Raw genomic sequence first — 21,822 nt, forward strand, 5'->3', positions numbered from 1 at the left:
AGTTGGAGAGTACCCCGTCCTCACAGTATCGCCTCTGACGCTGATTTACACCTGCTGAGAATGTGATCGGTGATGCCTTCGGGTGCTGCTTGATGTCATTTTCCTGTCACATATTATATCCAGCTGCTACCAAAACTCATTTCTCAAAACTCCCAAGTGGGATGTGCCCCTCCCTGGGACACAGAGATGTACTTGGAAGTCACCAAGCTGTCTTGAAAAAGTTCCACAGCACCCAGCTTGCTCATAACAAGCAATACCAACTACACAGGCAGCTAGCTTTCTGCCCCAGAAAGGCCACATTTTCCCTGAAGGTACAGCCCTCACACAAACAGGTTTCCTTTCTCTCTCTGCCCTTTTTCAGATCAAGAGGAGAGATTTAGTCCAAGCTGGCCGGACACTCACTGAAAGCCCTACTTGGTGCCCTGCCGGACACAGTCACTCGGGAAGATGTCCTGTGGTTGCCATCCGGGAAGCGAGGCGCTTCATGACCTGCTCCCAGTACAGATCAAGGGCAGACAAGCCCAGCTCATGTGCCTTGAGGGGAGAATGACTCGCGCACTTCATCCTCGCCTCAGTTCTGCTTGGCATGGATGATTCGCTCCCTCATCCCGCAGGCTGACAGAAACCGTGATGGGAGTGCCTGGAGCAGCTGTAATTTATTGCAGCTGTCTCCATCTCATTTCTGACATCCCAACGGAGTCAGGAATACCAGCCTCCCAAGCCATATTCTCCCCCATCCTTTGCAGGTAGCTCCTTGGCGCAGAGTCCTCTCTGCTATCCCGCAGCACCTTCGAGGGACAGAGAGCCTTGCCAAAGACTAGCATGGGCTATTTTGGCTGCCTGCGTATCAAAGCAAACAGCCTGCCCTAGAAACTTTTTCTTCAAAGGTCACTCACACTCTGAAGAGCGACATGACAGTCACTCAACCCTTTCAAGCCAGCAGCTCTTCCCTCCCTCGCCATCCCACCAGCACATGGCCTCCCGCCCGTGCGCACAGAGCTGACATCTCTCAGCAGCTTCAAACTCACAAACAGGAGGAGCTGAAGAGTGGGACTGCAACGATCCGGATCGTGGCTGCTTTGCAGAGGGATAGGAGCAGCATCAGGAGGGGGGTGGCTTCACTGCTTTCATTTAATCCACTTTTATTCTCTTTGCTTTATTATAGTAAGCCTGGGGCAAGTTGGAGGAGAAGAGGTTTGGGAGAAACAGGCACACGCTGGAGGAGTTTTCTGAGGTGTATTCAAGCAAAGGGCTGCCCTGTAGAAGGTTTGGCCTTGCACTGGCTTATATGAAATGCCAATCAAGAGCCTCTGAAGCCCCAGTACTACACCGCATCCATGGTCCCAAATCAGGGCTGGGACCCTGCAAAAATCCACCCTGCCACATTCACCTCCTACAGCAAGTGGTTCTGGCCCACCCCAGAAAATCCCCCACTAGAGAGCCTTCTGTTATTTTCCCTGGATAAACTTTTGTACTGATTTTTGCGTGATGGACTAGAGAGGAAGCCACAGCCTATAGTGGGGGATTTACAGGATGTCACCCCTCACACACGGGGGTGGCACCAAGGTCATCAAACGGGGACAGCAGCTCCGCGCCCTCCGAGGTAGCTCCAAGGCACCAGGCAGAGCGCAAGAGATGAGGAGGGAGGGAGGGAGGCACAACGAAGCTGCCTCCTCCTCCTCTTCCCCGCTTGCCGAGTGTGCAAGGAGCTGCTGATGCACCGCGGGCTCCACCTCGCGTCCCAGTGAAGCCCTCGGCAGCCGCCTTCCCTCCCTCCCTCCCTCCCTCCCTTCATCCCTCCCTCCCTCCCTCCCTTCATCCCTCCCTCCCTCCCTCCATCCACCCCTCCATCCCCCCCCATCCCCTCCATCCCGCCCACAGCCCGGGACACACTGCTGGTATTTGACGCTAGTGACTAAAAATCTGTGAGCTGGGAGATTACGTTTTCCTTTTGCTGAACCTTTCCAGGTGGATCCCAGCTTGCAAACCTGACACAAACATAGGTCAAAACCAGCAGGGAATGGGGGAAAACTCCAGGAGGAAGCAGAGTTAAAGGCAGTCCCAGACAAAATCATTTAATACGCTTGCAGCGATCCTGACCTTTAGAAGATCCTTTCCACTCACTTTGTACCAGGATGCTTGAATTTGGAGTTTCCAGCTCTTATTTCAAATCTAAAGCAGCACTGTATGTCTGAAAGTGTTTACCCTCCTCTCATCCCAGCTACAGCGTTTGGTCTAATGAAAGATATTACCTCTCCCTATATACACAATTTGGGTTTTGCCCATCCAATCAGGTACTATTGTCACAGGCTGAAATATCTCAACTTGTGGAATTTCACTTAGTTTAATTTATTGCCAACTAGCATAAACTTTTAATTACCGATTCAGGTATTGAGAGGGGGAAAAAAAATTACAAACAGTTAAACAAGCAGGGACACACGCTTCCTCACCCTTCTACAAGCTCAGCTTCAGTCAAACCCAACTCTCCCCCACCACACTTCCTTGTCTCAACATCCCTTGCTTTCACCAGTCCCTCCCAATCCCTTCAGCAAGGGAAGAGGTGGCACAGGAGGTCAGGATATGCGCGTAACAGTTTTTCTGCCAGTCCTGGCTTTTTACTCATTTACTTCCCGTGCTCCTGGTTTCTTAATTGTTACCTCTGCTTAAGTGTTGATCTTCCAGGGGCTGCAAGCGCCCCAGGGGTGTCCCTGCCCTGGTACGGGTCGCCCATGGGCTGCAGTCCGTCAGGGTTGTCCCTGCTCCAGCGTGGGTCCCCTATGGGCTGCAGTCCCTTCAGAGGTACGCCTCCTCTGCGATGGAGCACCTCCTGCCACAACCATTTATCAAGATGGGTCACCAGCACTGTCCCCTTCCGCCCACCTCCACTGTCTCCTCCCATGCCAGCTCCCATGTCTCCTGCTCCTAGTGGCTATCATTCCTTCTTAAATATATTTGAGCACAAGTGCCACGTCCTCCTCTGACTGACTGAACTTTTGGTGTGCAAAGGGGTTTTTACACCAGCTTCAGAGCCAGCTGGAAGGGGCTGTGACAGCCATAGAGCAGTTCCTGGCCTCCCACACAGGGCAGTTGTGTCCTGTGTCATGTCCCCCTCCCCTCAAAACTCCGCAATTTATGCCAAATAAAACTGTGAGTGCTCTAATATAAGATAAGCATTTTTAAAATGTATACATCTTTTATGAGGCTGATACCTTGCCTAAGAACAGTAACTTATTGCTTTAAATTGGTCGCTGTGCATAGCCTGGGTTTTAACTAAATCCATAGGAAAGGTTTCTGTGCAGAACTCTGATTGGAAAAGTCTGTTACAGATCATGGGTTCTCTACGACATTTAGATGGCAAGTCTGACATACTCACTCAAACACAAGGGGAAAATCCAGTCAAGTAAACTGGGGCAACAGGATATTACACCTGAAGTTCCATCCAACTCATTCTATTCCAACCAGGCTTATGTTACCAGAAAAATGCATCTCATAGGTCTAAAAGCCTGATGATTAGAATTTTATTTGACTTATGTGGTAGTACAGCAATGGTAAAACACTATTTGGAGAAAGTAGCAGATCATAGCACATAACAATTCAGTGACATGTAACATCTCATTCATACAAAGTGGTTCCCTCTTACAGGAAATGCCAGCATTCACATGGTTATCAGTACGTTCTTGCTAACCAAACTCAGTTAGCCTATATCATCAAGCCAACCAGCACACTGTTTTGTATTTGGAACAGCTATTTCTTCTTAAGCTTCCCAAACTGGGAAAAATCTGCTCTACAGTTAAAGAGCCAAGCCTTGCAGAATTCCCAGCAGTTACTTAGAATAGCAGAATTCCTTAAATTTCAAAGGAGAGGGTGAGTCACATACAGCACAGATTTTTACTGTCACCCGCCCAGGGAAATGTAAAGCCATACACTTTAGTCCAGTTGTGTTCAGCAGAGCACTTAAGCACTTAACTTAAAACATGTACCAAAAACCCTAGCATTAAGCTTTGTTTAAATAAGAGATTTGCCAAACAGGCATTTAAACTGAATCAGACCTCTATGGTCTGCTGCGAGCGAGCCACAAAAAGCAATAGTGTTAACCAAAAGCAAAGTACCCTGCCACACCTAAAATGAGGATGTGAGTTGTGCAGGAGTCATTTCCAGTTACTGTTTGCTTTGCTTTCCAACCTCCAGCTGCGTCCTGATGTCTGATATATCCACAGGGACCCGCACCGTCAGACCATCCATTGACTTCTTAATGCACACCTGGCAGCCAAGGCGAGATCTGAGAAGAAAACATTAAGTGAGGCTCATCTGTTCCCACAGTAAAGGAAGAAATTCCCCACCCGCATTGGGATGTCTGGTCCAGGCTGGGTTTTCACTAAAGTTCCTGTTAAAGGTCTCCTGTGCCCCAAGAGAAAGCAGCTCTAGAGGCACAACCGTAATGCAGAATAAGTCCTGCCCCCTTGGAAACAGGTGCCAGGTGCTGAGCGTCTGCCTCAGAGGCTTGAGAATCTACCGCAGTCAGCAGGGAGGCTTACGTCTCAGTGAGCCCATACGCCAAGTCCAGCATGTCCAGCTCTTCATCTGAGATGGCATCCAGCTTTTGGAATGTGTCCTTCTCGAAGATGAGGTGACAGGTGGAGCAGGCTAATGTCCCTTCACATGCACCTGGCAGAGTGACAGCAAATCAGAAAAAAACAAGGGGGTGAGAGAGATCATCTTCGGGAACAGTGTGCAAAAAGGTCCTTTAACAGATCTGGAGCATGTCAAAAGGGATGCCAGAAAACACAACAGATGGATGCAGATTTGGGCCTGCCTCTTCTGTGGGAGGACCACAATCAGTTTTCAAATTTGTACGTCACCTCTAACCAGCCAAACACATTGACACGGGCCGCTGGAATCCCAGCGGTGATGGTGTGGAAGTCACGCTGCCATCTCAGCATGGTAAGCCAGGCCAGCAAGCCACTGTTGGGGAAGAGAACTTGCTTCATGGTCTCACCAGAACACACTGGCATGTGTACAGCTGCACTATTCCCAGGTACCCGCCGGTCACAGCACAGACACACAAATCCTAAGAGCACATGCCCTTGTGCAACACCTACCAAATCCATCAATGGCCAGGTTTTGATTGACTACCACTTCCAGCAAGCTCTCCCCTTCTTTGGCTGTGGTCGTAAGTCGCTCTCCATCCCGATTTATAAAATGCACCGTCACCTGGTCTGCAGAGCTGTAAGACAAGTTTGAAAAAATCAGAGGAGCCCACCCTTTCCTGCACGCCCACTGTTGAGGTCTTTTGGCTGAGCACTAGAGACATGGCACTTGGAGGGAAACGCGCATAGAAATGCTTTCTAGAAGGATTACACCACACGTCAGAAAAGATTCGGATTATCAGTTCTCAATGGCCAGCAAATCCGAGTTGACCCAAAATATTTCCCACTTTATCAAACGTCCCTCAGAATAAATGTTCAGCTGCACATGAACAAGTGCAGACACTCTGCACCCGCTGCCTCTGCTTGTGCTGGCTGGCAGAGGGAGCATTTGTAGGCAGGCAAAGCATTTGCAGGTCCTGGGCCTGGGATGTTAATCCTGGATGGAGTGATGTAGTAACAAGAAAAGTGCTCAGAATCAGACACTAATCACGCAATAACGGCTGTTGTGATTCACATTTTGTTTCCCCTTCCCTTCCCAAGGGGATTACTTGATGACTGCTCCTTTTCTGCTGCCTGTTTGTTCATGAAGTGCCCACCCCTTCCCTGAACTCAACCACAGGGAGCCTTGTCATGATGAGACATGCTCAGCCCCAGCTTACAGCAACCACGCTGAGTAGCCTCCTTTGAGCTGATGTGATCCTTGCTCAGGAGAAATTGCTAGTTATTTTGACAGCCTGCAAAACGTAATCTGGTAGAGAGTTAAGAACAAGGCCATCAGCATCTCTTAGTGCTGACTTGGCGGAAACCACATCTACAAACACGAGGGAAACAGCATCCACTTCATCTCCTCCAGATCAGGCTCTCCCCACCCGCGTGGGGAAGGCTGCCACCCTGAACAGCAGTGTCGGGGATTTCTCACCAAGACAGTATATTCTGAGACCATCTACTATATTTTCCAGGGGAAGCACATGAGCAAACAGCGGTTTTCCTTAGTGTACATACCCAAAAGGTCACTTAGAAGCAGGAGGTCCCAGTTACCCAAAGGTCCCACCTCCTGTGCTGAAACAGGGCAGCCCCCTGGAGTCAGTGGGTATCTTGCCCGGTACCTCTCAATGCGGCACTGCCCCAGTGCCCTCATCTCAAAGCCCAGGACATTCTCCAGTGGCAGAAGCTGGGTCCACCCTCTTCTGTCAAGCTGACAACACGCACCGCTCTGCCAGACCTCTGGAAAGATCCACCTGTCTCCCACAGCTCTGATAAACTCCCAAGCACGAGCACTGTCAGCGCTGCCCTGTGGCCTTGTTGCTGCCATTGCTGGCATAGGAAGAAAGAACCACAGCCCTGAAGGTAGAGTGAATTTCACAGTGAGAACTGGCCAAGCTCACAATCCCCTGATTTTTCGCACTTACACAAGGCTCAGTGAAGCAGCATCCAGCTTCTTCCCGTAAAAGTGCTGTTTGGTATAACGCCTGGTAACACTTCTCCTGGAAGCCCTGGGGCCAATGAAACAAACCACGAGTATGGCTCAGAGCTCTGAGAATTTCTAGTATCATCTCCTGATTTCTTGCAATGTATTTGCAATATACACTGAATACACACTGTCACAGCTCCAGAGTCACACATTACAGCAAACCCGCCAGCTGAGGCAGCACTCCTCTGTGCCAGGCATCCTCTTGCAAAGTCATGGAGATTGGGAGGAAGAATTGGTTAAACAGGAATTGTCCCTGGGACAGCAACGCCAGCGGCTGAAAGGACTTACCCTGCCTGCTCACCCCTCTCTGCTCTGCAGCAGATGAAAATGAAGCATGTGGAGATCTCTGCTGATTTCCTTTTAACATCAAGCACAGAAATATGTAAGGATCAAGTTTAAACAATTTCCTTTGCTCTTTCTTAACTCACACGAGGCAGAGGTGGAGTACGGGGGATGTATCCAGCTGAACAGGAGACAGGAAAGAATTCCTGTAAAAATGTAATGGAAAAGGGGGAAGAAATGGTCTCCTTTTTTTTCAAGTTTGCAGGTCTTGTTCATTCCGCTTCACATATCAAAATCGCCATCTAGATCTAATCCTATTTATCTGCTGACAAATCATTGCAGTACATCTCTAAATGATTCAGGATGCCGTTTCTTAAAACGTTGTCACATGGACTTCATCAGCAAGACTTCAGGCACAGAAAATTCCAAACAATTCTCTCTTTGGAAAGCCAATCCCCATATTCCATCAAAATGTGGAAGTAGAGAAGAGAGATGAAACTATATTTTTTTGCCTTCTCTTTTGTTCTCAGCTGCATCTTGGTTCAGCTAGCAGGAGCAGAACACAGGGGCCACTGCACCTTCATATGAGGAGGCCGGCTTCCTGTTTTTCAGAAAGTTTCAGCAGAAAACAATGCCTGGGCCATTAGTCTACAACAGGGTCCCCTGGTTATGAAAACAGCTGTGAAGTTAGCACCAAGACCACGGTCCCTGCTGCAGAGGGAAGAGCTTCCCACGTGCCGAATGGAAAATCACACTGCAGTCATGCACAGCCAAGCAGGACCACCCCATTTCCCAAAGCAAACAGCCAAAGAACATCTTTAAGACATTTCACTCTCCTTCATAGAGACACCCAGAGACATTTCTTTGTAAATAAGCAATTTAAAGACTAGTTCCCAAATGTCAAAAGAAAACAAAACAACCCTCTCTATTTTGAGGGATTAGACCCATTTATTCAATTTTTATGGCAAACAGGCAGATTTCCTGGCAACGTTAGTTTTAACATTATGGGTGAAATAATTTGTTACACAATAGAAATGGTGAAGTTATAGGACTTCACTTAATGCTGCAACTCAATGCATTCAGGACAGGATAATGCGAGCTGGCTGCCTGCAAGCAGAGTGCTGGATCCAACAATCCACGAAGCTGCACGCGTGTCTACTGACAGAAAGCTTCAGTCGCATTCTCTGAGGTCTCTGAGGCACCTAGAGCTTCAGCGGGCATCAGTCCCAGGAGGATCCCCGCACCAGGCTCCCGTGAATGCTAGGGGGATTCGGTCCCTGCAGTTCCTCTGCGCCACAGCCCTGCTTTGACTCGTGCTGCCAGTCAAATGAGCCCCGAGACAGCCGCGTTGCAGCCAGGGCAGCACGCGGGGTACCCAGTTAGATCCAAGCAAGTGCAGATGCTATTGCCACAGCCCCCGCATGACTTTGGACAAGCCTGGGCGCAGCCGTTCACCCTTCTCGAGAGCAGGGGCGATGCCAAGCGCTCCTAACCACGACACAGCGAGCACCTGCAAGCAGCTTCTCTCTCTTCGCTGGCTGTGGGGGAAATTTAGGCTGTATGTCTGTGTTCTTAGTACAGGTGCCTCTGTTGGGGGCATAAACCCAGCCTGATCGCTCCCTGTTTTCACTGTTCGGTTCGGTCATCTCCCACAGACCCACTCGTGTACTGGCCTAGTTTGTCTTCATATCCCCCGAATCAGTCCCAGTCTCCAGTCTCCTCTGGAGGCCACCCGCTTTGGGTACCCAAGGCTTCAGGAGAGCCTGGAAAGGAAATCTGTAGCTTTTATTTTCTATTTACTTTCCAATTTGCTTATTGGCGTTTTTGAAAGTATGAAAAAATTCCTTTCACATTTTGTTAAGAAAATAATTTTGAACCAGGATTTAAAAACAACTCAAAATTGATTAGACTAGATTTTAACTCATTTAGGCTGAGCTATTTTGCAATGGCATTACTGTCGCGGGACACAGGGTCAGAGCTTTGGAAAGATCTTATCAGGATGTGAAAAACTCAGCACTGCAAGTTCAACACAGGTCACTGATTATTTCCTTTAAAAAAAAAATCTAACTTTCTGTGACATAAGGAGCCAGTGAAGGGGGTTTCAAGAAGGTGGTTCTTCTCTTTGTCAGTGGTTTTCCCTAAAAGATACTTTCCAAGGCCATACAAGACAGCAAGATGCCTACAAGTACTGCCAGAGATAACTTCATAAGCAACAAACCAATTAGAAAGAAAACCCACTGATAACGAGTCTTCATAAATCCCATTAAGCAGGGCTATCAGTATAACTTTTTTTCTCTAAGGTCAGATAGCAAAATCGTTTATTGTATTTTCTGTGATGTTGGTTGGGTCTTTTTCTCAATGTCTAGCAGATTACAGTCTGACCCAGATCATACTGGTCTAGGAGATCTACAGATTCCCTTTATTTTGCTCAGAGAAATGCAATCTCCTCCTGAATTATCCCCAAGGAACAGACAGAGGAAAGACTGGCAGGGACTCTGCAGTAGCTCCTGCTGTAGAAACACGGACGAGTGCTCTGTACCGGAGAGCCTCTCTGGTCAGCGCTTTCGGCACACGGGGACGGCCGGCTCCTGCGCCTTTAGGATTTCCTTCCTGAAGAGTGTCCAGCCTTCCTGGGCCCCTCTGCCCTCCAGGACTGCCTCCCAGGGCACTCTGTCAACCAAGCCCCTGAACAGCCCAAAGCCTGCCCTTTCAGATGACCAGCTGGGAGTCCTCCACCCTGGCAGGGACCATGCACTTAGAGGCATTTCTAAACACAGGCTTCGGACCAATTTCCACCACAGAGTTCAACTCACAAACTCAGCCACCATGACAAACTGCATCCTGTCCTGAGCACGCAGTCTCAGCAAAGCCCAGCACGAGTCGCTGGCCTCAGGACACCAGTGCTGCGGGCTCGTAGCTACAGCCGTCTGGGCAGCCGAGCGCTCGAGCCAGCTCCTCCATCTGCCAGTCAAGAGCAGAATGCCAGCAAGGCACGGGAGCTTGCAGTGTGGCTTCCCATAACCTGAAGAGAGCATTTTGCTCCCTGCAGACATCATCAGCTCCCTGCTCTGCCTTTACAGCAGCAGGGACAAGAAACCCAGGAGAATTTGCAGTTCCCAGAGCGACCCAGTGGTCATCCCAGCTTCCCCACAGCAGGGATACAGCAGGCTCGTGGCCCAGCTGTCTGACACGCCTTGCCCACCATCCTCATTCCGCAAAGGCTGGTGGCTGGGCCCCAGTGGTCAGTGGACTCTTGTGCCACGTCATCGTCTTCATGCTCTGGATCCGGGCCACGAGCTGTGGCCTCCGCAGCTCCAGAAGCAGGGAGAAGCTCCCTGCACCACCTTCCTCCCATCGGCATCTGCTTAGCCTACACATCCTCGCCCACCACCTCCTGCAGGCCACGTTTCGTGCTGGCCTCTCTCTTCTCCCTTCTGCGGAGCAGGGCAGAGGCAAGCGCGTGTCCCTCCTGAAAAGGCCCTTCCGCACGCAGCAAGGCAGGGTTCAGCATTTTACTCACCTCGATTCCCCAGGGGCATCCTGGAGCCTGTGCGTGGAGCTGAAGCCTCTTTCTGCCCCCCGCTTCGCCGGTGTGTGATGCTGCTCAGCCACCCCACAGAGATAAATAAAGCGAATTCTGCTCACATTCAGTCCGCTTAGCAAGGGTCGCATGAGCCCCGAGATGCCTTGAGCTATCATGCTACTTGGGGTCCTGCTCCGTGTCTCCTGGGCTGCCGTTTGTTGCAAGGCCAGCTAGATTAAGAGTTATAAGTAGGAGAGGGGAAGAAAGAAAAAAAAGAAAAAACTAGGACAGCCTCCCTGGGGGTGGAGGGAGGGAGGAGGGAGGGCAAGGAGGAGGGAAGGATGGACAGAGGGATTGTGCTTAGATCTTGTTGCAGTCCAGCCCATCAGGACATGGGAATTAGGTGAAGCATGGTAACACCAGCATCTTCCCCGCATACCAGTTCCCAAGCAATGCTCACCTTGTTTTGCCTTACAGACTTCCCTTTCAGGAACCAGACCTAAATCCAGTTTCAGGAGCAATATTCATTGCAATGTCTAATCCTACAAGGGGTTGCAAGCTGAGGGCTGGTAGAGCAGACTGGCAGGAGCACCGAGGGCTGCTGCCTCAGGAAGAGAGGGGCATGCCAGTTCTTAGGGCAATGGGCTGAGAGTAAGACTTACGGATTCTGCTCTTGACGTGGATGGTGTCCAGGCACATCATTGCCTTCCCCAATACTGCAGGCTCCCAGCTCCACAGTGTGAATATTCACTCACTTCACAGGACAGTGGCGAGAAGCAGCCACACTTTGCTCATTTGCTAAATTCTCTGCTGGAAAGTGCCATAAAGGCACAGGTAAGTATCATTCATTTCACACTGATACTCCATGCTAGTGAGGCTTCCGTAGAAGAAAATGCTTTCGTTCATTCCCAGAAACACTATCACTAGTTTTTTCTACCCTTCTCTCCAGGGTAAATCAATTTTCCCCTGAGGACCAAAACGCAACAGCAGAGACAGTTTCAGTTCCTGGGTTTTGTGGAGTTTGAGAACAGTTCTCATCTCAGGAGCCTGAATTGTCCCTAATACCAAATTAACAGTTCACCATTTGGTAGAATGCTTGCTTTAATCAAGTTTTTTAATGCAGTAACATATTATTACTGTGATATTAGTAGCTGGTATAAGCAAAAACCTTTTAAACTGGACTCTCTAATCAATCTGTAGAAAGGAGAGAAACTACAGCGTAAGAATAAGAACTGACTGGAAAATGATCCCGTCAACACACACAGACACGGTGGATTCATAGTTCTGAAGATAACTGGAAAGTTTTGGCTTTTCACCCCAAAATGAAAGTTTTCCACCCAAAGCTTTCAGGTTGGAAAGGGATGCTTAAGCTTTCTGAGAAAAGCATCGAAGACATTAAGGAGCACAAGTATTTTCCATAAGGGGGGAAAGGAATCCTATTCTTCAGTCCAATAAAGTTTTAAAGGCACGTGTCCAAGCATTCAAACACACCACTGAGATAGCTTCAGTGGAGAGAAACTCATGGGCAATGCATAAAGGATTAAAAAAGAAAAAAAAGGTCTTTTTTTTTCTTAGGGGGGAATCCAGTTTCTAAAATCACCTGTACTTCCCTCTGCTCACTTTGCACCTGATAGAGCAGCACAGAGAAATATTTAATTCCACCTCACTCCTATTTGCCAAGTGCAGGCTGGGCATTACTGCTCCCATGACAGGACACACGCAAGAGGAACATGCGGTGCTCTGCTACGGAGGAACATGATCGGAGACAACCTGGAGCCATATCTGCAGGCCATCACCGACCAAAGTCTCCTCGCTCCTTTTGCTGAACATGGGTGACACTTCCTAGCTCAGTACGTGATGGGCTTGGCAACCTGCAATCACAGCCTTGCAGCACCCTCATGCCAGCCCCTGCTCATCCCACAAATGCATTTTTTTTGGCTGCAGGTTTTGCCCCTCAGGTTGTGCTCAGGCCAACAGTTCTATGAGCGCAGGGAGGGTGGGATGAACCACTGAGTATCACCAGGATTTTAATCCAGAGTGAGTGCTACCCCCAAGTCCAGAGTCAGCAAGAGAGCTGCCGGCTGCCAAGAGGCACCCATGGCACGTCCCTGGGAGCAGCGGGGCAGGGGTACGCTGCCAAAGCAGCGATACCACGTGGCAGGCACGGGTGCACATCAGGCTGCCCAGCCATGCCCAGGATCACTGAGACTTCTCTATAATTCCACCCCTTGACCCCAGTTAATGTGAAAACTCCTCATTTCAAATCATTTCTAGAATATCCTTCAAAGGCTTCCCTCCCCACCCTTGCTTGTATCACAGAGAGCTGGCAGTAAGGCGAGTGGTTTGTTTTAGCTGAACGCAGCTCTGGCCAGTGTCCCTGCTCTGTGGCCCCTCACTCTCGGGTCAGCTTTTCCAGGCGGTTTGCTCTCTCCTGCAAGCTGTGCTGAATACTTCAGCCTTCAAATCCAAATTCTTGGGCTGCCGCTCATCCCTGAATTTAAAATCGCTCTGTGCAAGCTCTGCAGCTGAGAGTCCTGCCTTTGCTTTTCAGGCACTACAGAGATGCAGTAGGCAGCCCAGTTCTGCCTCTCAGTCATTTCCATAGAAGGGAAGCAAGACTTGCCATGAGAGATGCAAGGAAAGGGGCCATAGCACATCCAAACAAACCACAAAGCATCTTATCTCTCCAGCAAACCTTGAATTGAGAGGTACACTAGATATATGCGCAGCAGTTTTCACAGCAAGGCCGTTTGTGTGTTTGCCTGGCACTGACCTCTCTCCTTGCCAGGAACTCGGAGCACAGCAAGCAACAGGTCAATGCCACCTGATGAGAGAGGCGCCAATGGAGAGGGAAATCAGCCCGAGAGCATCGCACCCAGTCCTGCAGGGAAGTGAGCAGCTGTGGGCAACTGTCCGCTGGTGAAAGCGGGAAGAACCCTGATGGGGTAGGAGAGAATCGTGCCCCATACTGAGTTCGGATACCCTGTTTTTTAAGGTCTTTGAAACAGGGAGAGAAGGGCAGAAGTACGATCTCCTTTTTCCCTCCTCTCCCTGACTCCATCTAGCAGCAAGCCTAGAAGTAAACACAGCCTTTCCAGAGTAAACCAGTGTTCATTTAGCCCAGGACACAAAAATAGAAAGCTTTGCAAATAACCACCCCTACCACAAAAAAACAACCAACCAACCAAAAAAACCCCAAACAACAAAGAAAAAATATCCTTGATTTGAAAAAAAATCCCTCAAAATGTTGCTTTGGTGGTCAGAACACACTTTATGGGCAGAACAGACACAGCTGAAGTGAATCTTTAGCTCTGTTCCACAGAAATTGGGCAGAAGCCAGGTTTCCACCAGTGTGCGCACACACACACACACTCACACCCCCCCCCCTTGCTTGCTAGGTCACACTGCTGCCAGTGCAGCGGCTGTGCCTACACTTCTAGCGATGTGTTAGCACATGCTGGGAAGGAAGTCGTTTTCTACCTTGAAATATATCACCCAATTTCTTCTGCGCCACACAAAGGACAATTTGCCCCCCATTAACTCCATCTCATCCCTGATGTCTGCACAAGAAGTAAACAGACTGAAATCAGCACTGCACCGATCCAACAAGAAGTTACACAATACCATCGCAGCCCTCCACAGCCAGAAGCACAGTCAGACTTCTCAGATACCAGACCCAGCTCCTCTGACCACCGTCACGAGTTTCAGTCCTTCTGTGGGACGGTGCAGCAAACACGTAGGCGTAGCCAGCACAAGGCAGACTTGCATCGGTTCCTTTGGGCAGAAGACACCCTGTGCAAACAGCTCGGACCAGAGGAGCTCTTCTGTAAACTTTGTGGCTTCCAAGAGATCCTAGATAGGAGTTTTAAAACGACCGTATTAGTTTGCTACCTCTTTGAAAGCAGATGAAAATCACTGTTTAATCCTGTAGTTATTAATATACACATTAATACAGTTTTAGTGATGCTGTAGTTCTGCAGTTGTGAGAGTAACTCCACTACCATTTGAATCAAGATTTGCTCAATTAAGGGAGGAAGAAGTTCCCCTGCAAAGGAGCAGAAGAAGAATCAGAAGGAGCAGGAAGAATCAGGAGAGGCAGTCTGTCCTGCAGCAGAGCAGCCACAAGAGCAGGAGAGTGAAGAGACAGAAATCGCACACCAGTCAGAAACCACCTGACCCCTATCCATGAGCAAGGTGCAACATATGCAGAAAGATTACAGGTGTCATCCGAGCAAGCAAATTAACACCTGTTTGCTCCATTACTGGAGGATTTTATCAAATCAGGATTTGATAAAATCCCAGGTGCTCAAGAGCAGAACTCCCAAAGGAAAAGCGTCTGGGGGGGGGGGGGCGGGAAGAACTCAGCAAACAGCTGAACAAGTCATGACAAAGCTGAAGGCCAGCACTGTGCCCCAGCACAGAAGTCATGGCTCCTTTCTTGTTGGGAGCAAGCAGGACGGGCGCATGCTCTCCTCCAGGTTTGTGGGAGGGCAGGCAGTCTGGGCACACGAAGGGCGTGGAGCTGGAAGTCTGAGCCAAGTTCTGTGAACCAGGTTCAGCCACAACTCTTCTGCCTTGGAAGAAACACATCATCCTCCGTGCCTTGTTTTACCTCTCAAAGAAATGGGGGAAAGGATTCTTGGTTGGCCTCTGAGGAGTAGGAATGAGGGATGATGGATAAAACACACACCAGGGACAGGGAAGAGCTCTTGCCAGAGCTGCACGGGCTCAGTCGCTGCCAAGAGGTAGCCAGAGGCAAGCCCATGCTGTTCCGTGGGTGACGTCTCGGGGGCTGTAGTCAAAACAGCAGGCACACACACAGAGGAATAATTAAGGTTTCCAGAACACAGCCTTCGTTCTTAACTTGAACAGCAAAAACAACCTACCCCTCGCCTCCTACCAAGCTCACCACCTCACAAATACTCCTGTAAGGAAGCAGATACAGGCTGCTTACACACACAGAACTAAAGCCACTGAACAAAACTAAAATTCTCCTATCCCCATTGTCACTATGAAAACCCATCAGCCACCTTTCCTGTTCCAGAACAGGCTGCTAATAAAAACAAAGAGGACAACTTGTGCTTGTCCTGCTTTCTCCAAGCCCACAGGACCAGGTACAGAATGCTGCCCCAAAACAGATGCACTGAACACAAACGTGCAGACAAAGTGCTTACATCAAGTGTGCTCAAGTCTCAGATACTGCGTCGCAGAGGCTGGAGGCTTGGGGGGAATACTGTAAACATGCCTCAGTTTCTACATCTCTCAAACGTTTGCCCACTCCAACTTTTCCCTAGATGTTCAGCAGCCTTCTGAGAATCACTACGAACAAAAGGAGCAAGGGCCAAATTTTCACCACTGGGAGCAAGAGGGCAGTAATGCAATCGGAGATGGGCTAACACTGCAACACGGAAACAAAATGAATTTGCAACAGGGCGTCTTGACAGCAGCCACCTCTGGCAATGCAGCTGCTGCCTGGCTGGGTGAAGGCCACTAAGAAGTTACAGTGCCCCAGCCAAGGCCTTCACTTGCAGATGCTTCTCCTTCAGTCAGTCAAGGATGCTTCAAAGATGGATGGGAGGGCAGTCCTGCTGCATGTGGGGCATCGACAGCCTTCACCATAACCTCCCGGCTCAAGAGCAGTATATTCCACATCCTCTCGACCCTTCAGTCAGTCTTGATGATTGAAGATCAGCCCTGGCTTGTATTTCTTTAAAAGATGATGCACAACCAGAGGCAATAGCAATCATGGGCTCTTGTAATTTTCCAAATAGCTCTGCTCACCAGAAAGCTGTATCGATGGTATTAACGCCTTGCTCAGAGCAAGGACCTTCTCAGCAGAAGTTGGAGGTACAGTCCCTTCCAGGAGCTCCCAATATTCCTTTTTGCAGTCTCAGCACTACTCTTTCCTTAATGTCTCCTCCTCGTTCTTTCCTCCACTTTCCCCTATACCCACTTCATCCTGCCATCTATCCTGAGAAAGTCCATCTTAAAATTACTATTAACTTTGAGACCCGTCACATGGCACTAGATGTTCATTTAGGCATTGTTCAGTCATAAGGACCTGCACCCTTGTCCACAAACTGCACCTAAATTAGAGCTGCAGACCTGCAAGACAAAAGCCAGCCTCAGCCTAACTAACATTCGATGCATTGAAGCCCAGATCCTTTTTCTTACACATAAGTTAATCTTTCTGCAAGGGAGACATTAACATCACACTTGGAGTCAACTTGCATAAGGGTATGCAGGAGTTATGGGTTGACATCAGTCACAGGTGAATTACAGTGCTCTCTGCCAGTTGTCATGTGCTCCAATTATACGCTGGCATAATTAGATAATTAGACTGGATGCCCAAGACTGAGTTATGTATAGCTGTGAAGCTGGCACTCAACAGAACAGGCACACTGATTGTACAGGGCAAACAAGCCATACCTCAGTTATTCTCTATTCTCTCACTGGGAGATAGTCTGCCTTCGTAGATGCTCAAGCAGCTGCCATACATCTGTCTACGATTATCACACCTTTCCCTGCATATTGCATTATCAAGCTTTCCAAGACGTTGGAAAACAGCTATTAGATGCAGCTACTTAATGGACAGCTACTGCAGCATGATGCACCAAGTCTGAAGCCAGGTTACAGACAGAAGTAGCAGCTTCTAGGACCAGCTAACATGAGAAAGGGGGGAAACAAATCTTGTTTGGTATCTGAGACTATCTACTGAGACTATCTACTGAGACTATCTACTGAGACTATCCACAACCTAAAACAGATTTCAAGAGGATAGTGCTGTCAAAAGGTAGTGTCCTACCCTGGTAAGTAGAGAGCAACATCTGATCTAGTTCCCTTACTAAGTTGCCATAGTTACTAACAGTATCCTACACAAATTGACCTGAACTGATAAGCATGGCATCAGGGGGTGTTCACATTCTACTGTTGCTCATCACAGAAAAAAAGGAAGTGGCTGGAAGGCTACCAAGCCTGCTCACCTGTTCACTGAGACCATGCCAGGTCACTGGGGGGGGGGGGGGGGGGGGGGGGGGGGGAATTAAAAAAAAATTGCCTGTGCTTCCCTCCAAATGTATTAGCCTGAGCAAGCAACCAATAAGCTTACCATCTTACCTAGAGAAGCCCCTACAGGACTCGTCTACATCAAAACAAATCAGAATTTGGAGACCAACCCCTTGCAATCCCCTGCCTTAGAAAGTGAAAACAAGTGAAGGAAAAAGCAATCACAGCCTTATTTCTACAGTTGCACTGACTCAGAGCAGGACGACACAGTATCCTAGGCCAAATGCATTAGTCCACCAGACCGATTTATCTCACTGAAAACTTGACTCCACAGAGCTACTTTGGCTTTTCTTTAGAGTTCTTAGTCAGTTGCACTGTTTAATAAAGCCACATTCCAGAACCTGCAAAAAGACAGTGCTTCTGGTCCCCAGCTCTTCTGAGAGCCTTTTATGCTCCAGTCTGTCCCTGTCCCGCAGACAAAAGCATCTGGGCCCCCAGCACTCGTAGGTGTCGCCTAAACTGAATCTGAAACATATCACAGACACAACAGCAAATTCAGCAGGAGCTGTCTATGCAAACTAGAGGTTAAATACAAATTTCTGATTCTAAGCTACAAAACACCTTCCAACAGATTAGAAGAATCGGGTGTTTTGGGGTTTGTTTTGTTTGTTGTTTGTTTTTTTTTAATGTGGTCCTGCACAGGAGCAGCCTTCAGCCATTAATGCTTTGCACTTTCATTTCTTCAAAGACACACTGAATATAGATAAACCCAACTGGAGAATTACTAAGCCTCTTAAGTCTCCACAGATATAGGTGAGGGAATGCCATGAAAGCTAGGCCACTCCTGCAGAAGAGTAATCTGGCTGCAAGCACGGAGACCTTGGAGACTCCAGAAATTTAAGCACAAGCTGAAAGGTATGGTCCATCGAGGAGCAAGCGCAATAAAATTCACAAGAACCCCATTCATGAGAGCAACCTCCCCAGACCAGTGAAACCTTCAGTTGAAGGCTGCAGTGGCACTGAAGCAGACATGCAATTCCTCCAGTGGTGTTCGGGTTTTTGGAATCCTGGAAGGAAGGAACAAGAAAGACTCACCTATGGAAGCTGGATCCATGCCAAGCCTGGTGGGCATTGCAGAAGTCTCCATTGCTCCACGTGTGACGTTTTGTTTATAGGCAAGTTCAGGTTTCTCCCCTAGCGCCAGATCTCCGAGCACCAGCACGTTCCGATGAGATCTCTGCCTTATTCTGCAGTGCAGCAACCATGAGGCAGAGGCCCTGCAAAGCCCTTCTTCACAACCACAGGGAAAGCAGCTGTAAACAAAGGTCACACAGTTCATTAAGCAGAAGGGTGGCGGTAGCCATGCTCTTCCATCATTGGACCCACTCCTGAGACCTCAGGAAACACGGCAAGGCAGCCACAAAGCCAACTGGGTTGAAATCCCCGGTACAGGGTCAGGGCAGGACAGACCCAGCCAGGTGTCGGGGGCAAGCAGCAGCACTGAGGCCCGGCCACCCTCTGCACGCTAGCCTGGTCCTGGACGGACATGAGCCTGGGCATGGCACAGCAGGCGCTCACTGCTGGCGAGTTCCAACAGCAGCTCCTCCTCCTCCTCCGTTTGACCAGTCCGTTTGCAAGTTAAACACAACACAGATTTATACTCAGTGTCTCCACAAGGAAATGTGAATTCCAGTACTGGCTCCAGTCAGACAGCTTGGAGGGCTGGGGAGGGGGAAGGGGATGTTATTCAAGCAGTTGCTTTTCCGGATGAAAGCGGGGTCTCCTTATTTGCAGGAGTGCCACAAGGCTGACTTCAAGAACCACATGGCAGACCTGCTTAGCTTGGAGACACAGCACTAGACTCAAAGCAAGCCTTAAGTAACCAGCCAGACACCATCTGCTGAATTTCTCTCAACTTTATTGGCACTTTACAAACAACAGGGTATGGATTTTAACAACTCCTCCAATCAGGAAAAACATGCCTTAATATCAAGGTTCTTCTCTGCCAATCAGCACGTGGACCCATGAATTACTCCACAACCATAAGGAACTGATGTTTTTTTATAATCCAGTAAAAAGACTGGTCAAAAAACCTCAAGATAATTTACAACAACAGCAAATAAAACAAGAAAAGACAAGCCAGGGAAACATTTGATAAAGTACTTCCTCCCCACCCCCCAAGAGGAGTAGTTATCCAACTGGAACATGGAGAGGAAGAAGAACAATTCACTGTATCCTAACAAATAAAAAACATGTCTACAAATCTCACTATAATACTGAAAGCTTCTTACATTAGTTTTCTTGCAAAATATCATTTCTTTACAATACAGTATACATTTCCAAGGGAAGGAGGACCATAAACATATCCTCCATCCAACGACTAATATTTTCTAATTGTGCATAGCTAGAAGTATTGAAATCAAATATCATTAGATACCACTGGAATATAATACTGGTTAAGAAGGCAGCAGGGCTGAAACAACTACAAAGAGTTAGGTGGACTCACTGGCACAAGACGTTCTATTCCTATATTGGACCATTTGGAATTAGAACGATTAAAAAAACCCTATAAACAGAAGTCATGCCAGCATCATAATACATGAGCTCAGCAGTGTTGTGTGACCCATCAAAGCAGAAAAGGTTTACTGGTTTATTATTTGAACACATATTCCAGGCACCATACATCAGCTTGTTAGGAAATTGTTAAAATGTAATAAAGGCTTTTCTCCCCACAAATGCATCAACAGTTGCTGTGGACAGAGCAGAAGTGCTGAGAACCAGCTTTAAAGCACCAAAACAGAAGTGTAAAGGTTGTCTGTTACCCCAGTAATGAGACTCACATGGAGCCAGTGCCAAGAACCCCTCAGTATAGAAATATGCAAATTAGTTCAGACAAATTTAACTGCGATCTTTCGTTCGTGACTTTCAAATTACTGAGGCATGTGGTTTTGGTCAACCAAAAGCTTACAGTGTCAGGTCCCCCTCAAAACCATGCTGTGTCCAGGGGAGAGAAGGGTGCTCCCACATGACTTATTTGGATGTTTAGAAGCAACACGCTAAGCTATGCTCCTAACAGAGGCTGGTTGGTATTTGTGTGCTTGTATTGCTTCCAAAAAATAAAATAATACAGCATTGGTAAGGCCGTTTCCAGCAGCCCAAGGAATTCTTGGGGAAATACTGCAGTTTATTAACACTATCATGAACATTCCTTTTTGGCACAGCCCCCCTTTACCTTTCCCATAGAGCAGGCAGCTGAAAATGCTCTAGCATTTAGATGTTTTCCTTCTGTCACCACGAGCAGTGATACCACACAAAGGGGGAATCCACAAAACTGAGGAAGTCACAAGATTGAGGATCATGCTAGGCAAGAAAATAAATCCCAGGCTAGCCTGATGACTTCCTATAGGGACAGGCTAATCCAAGGAGGGCAAAGCAAAGGAGGACTCCATTGTAGGTAGAATCCATTTTTAAGAGGCCTCTTCCGAAGGTTAACATCTCCTTCTGTGAAGGATCAAGGCAAAATCCAATTCGACCCTGAGCATACACGGCTGCTTCCTCCCCAGAAATGGCAGGAAGGATTCTGGGTCGCTACAGCACGGGTAACTTGGAAGACAGGGGGTGATGCGTATTACAACAACTGGTACAAACGACTCTCAGGCCCAGTCTCACAACCACTAGTGTCCCATCTCTAAGAGACAAAGCCTTCTGTTTGCAAAGCTACAAACGGGCAAAGCATCCTTCTGGGGAAGGAAAAGCACTTGAGCCAGGGATCTGGCAGAATGCTAGTGAGGATTAAGGCAAAAATTGGACAGATATCTCAGGATCCTCTCCCTTCAAATGCTGCTTGAGGCCAGGAAGACAGATGCAGTCTTGTACATGACCCAGATACAAGGGTGGTTTTTGGTCCCCAGCTACTGCTCACTTTTTGTGCTTCCATCTAGTTTAAAGATATCTGTGCTACAGTAGATCTATACACAGTCATAAGGCACTGATGACTATGTGCTAAAAAGGCCTCTTACGGAAAAACCTGAAATCCTATTCACATGACTAGAAATGTACTGGTTCAGCAAGGGAAAATACAGCTACAGGAATTTTTAGCCTTTTACGGTTCTACCTACCTCTTTAGGTTTCCAGTGGCAAACCCAAAAAGGAAGGCAGTGTTCTTTAGCTATCTCTGCCTCACTGGTTACATTCAAATCAGACAAATGACAGTGAACAAAGCCATTTACCAGAGACAAAACTTCTGGACAGCAGGGAAGTCGAGGCTCCAAACCACACTGCATCAGTGGAAATGTTCCAGAGGCCTCCTCATGATTAGGAAATTCAAAGTTCCATCATTAAACAAAAGGTGACACCAGCAGGAACGCCACAGAATCTGTTTGGTCTGCTTACGT

The 21,822-nt window shown here is 48.3% G+C and overlaps 1 protein-coding gene across 1 annotated transcript; it reads right to left on the bottom strand.

Moving 5' to 3' along the window:
* Window positions 1-4,158: 4,158 nt before the first annotated feature.
* LOC104027239 (adrenodoxin) lies at window positions 4,159-11,532 on the bottom strand. The gene is made up of 5 exons (XM_009477915.2): window positions 11,524-11,532; window positions 10,421-10,653; window positions 5,100-5,224; window positions 4,536-4,665; window positions 4,159-4,279 (listed from the first exon to the last, which is right to left on the bottom strand). Exons 2-5 carry the CDS (start codon window positions 10,597-10,599, stop codon window positions 4,159-4,161), a joined length of 555 nt encoding a protein of 184 aa, XP_009476190.1. The 5' UTR covers window positions 10,600-10,653; window positions 11,524-11,532.
* Window positions 11,533-21,822: the final 10,290 nt, after the last annotated feature.

This window comes from Pelecanus crispus, chromosome 13, assembly GCF_030463565.1.
Source record: "Pelecanus crispus isolate bPelCri1 chromosome 13, bPelCri1.pri, whole genome shotgun sequence".
In the NCBI taxonomy this organism is placed as follows: domain Eukaryota; kingdom Metazoa; phylum Chordata; class Aves; order Pelecaniformes; family Pelecanidae; genus Pelecanus; species Pelecanus crispus.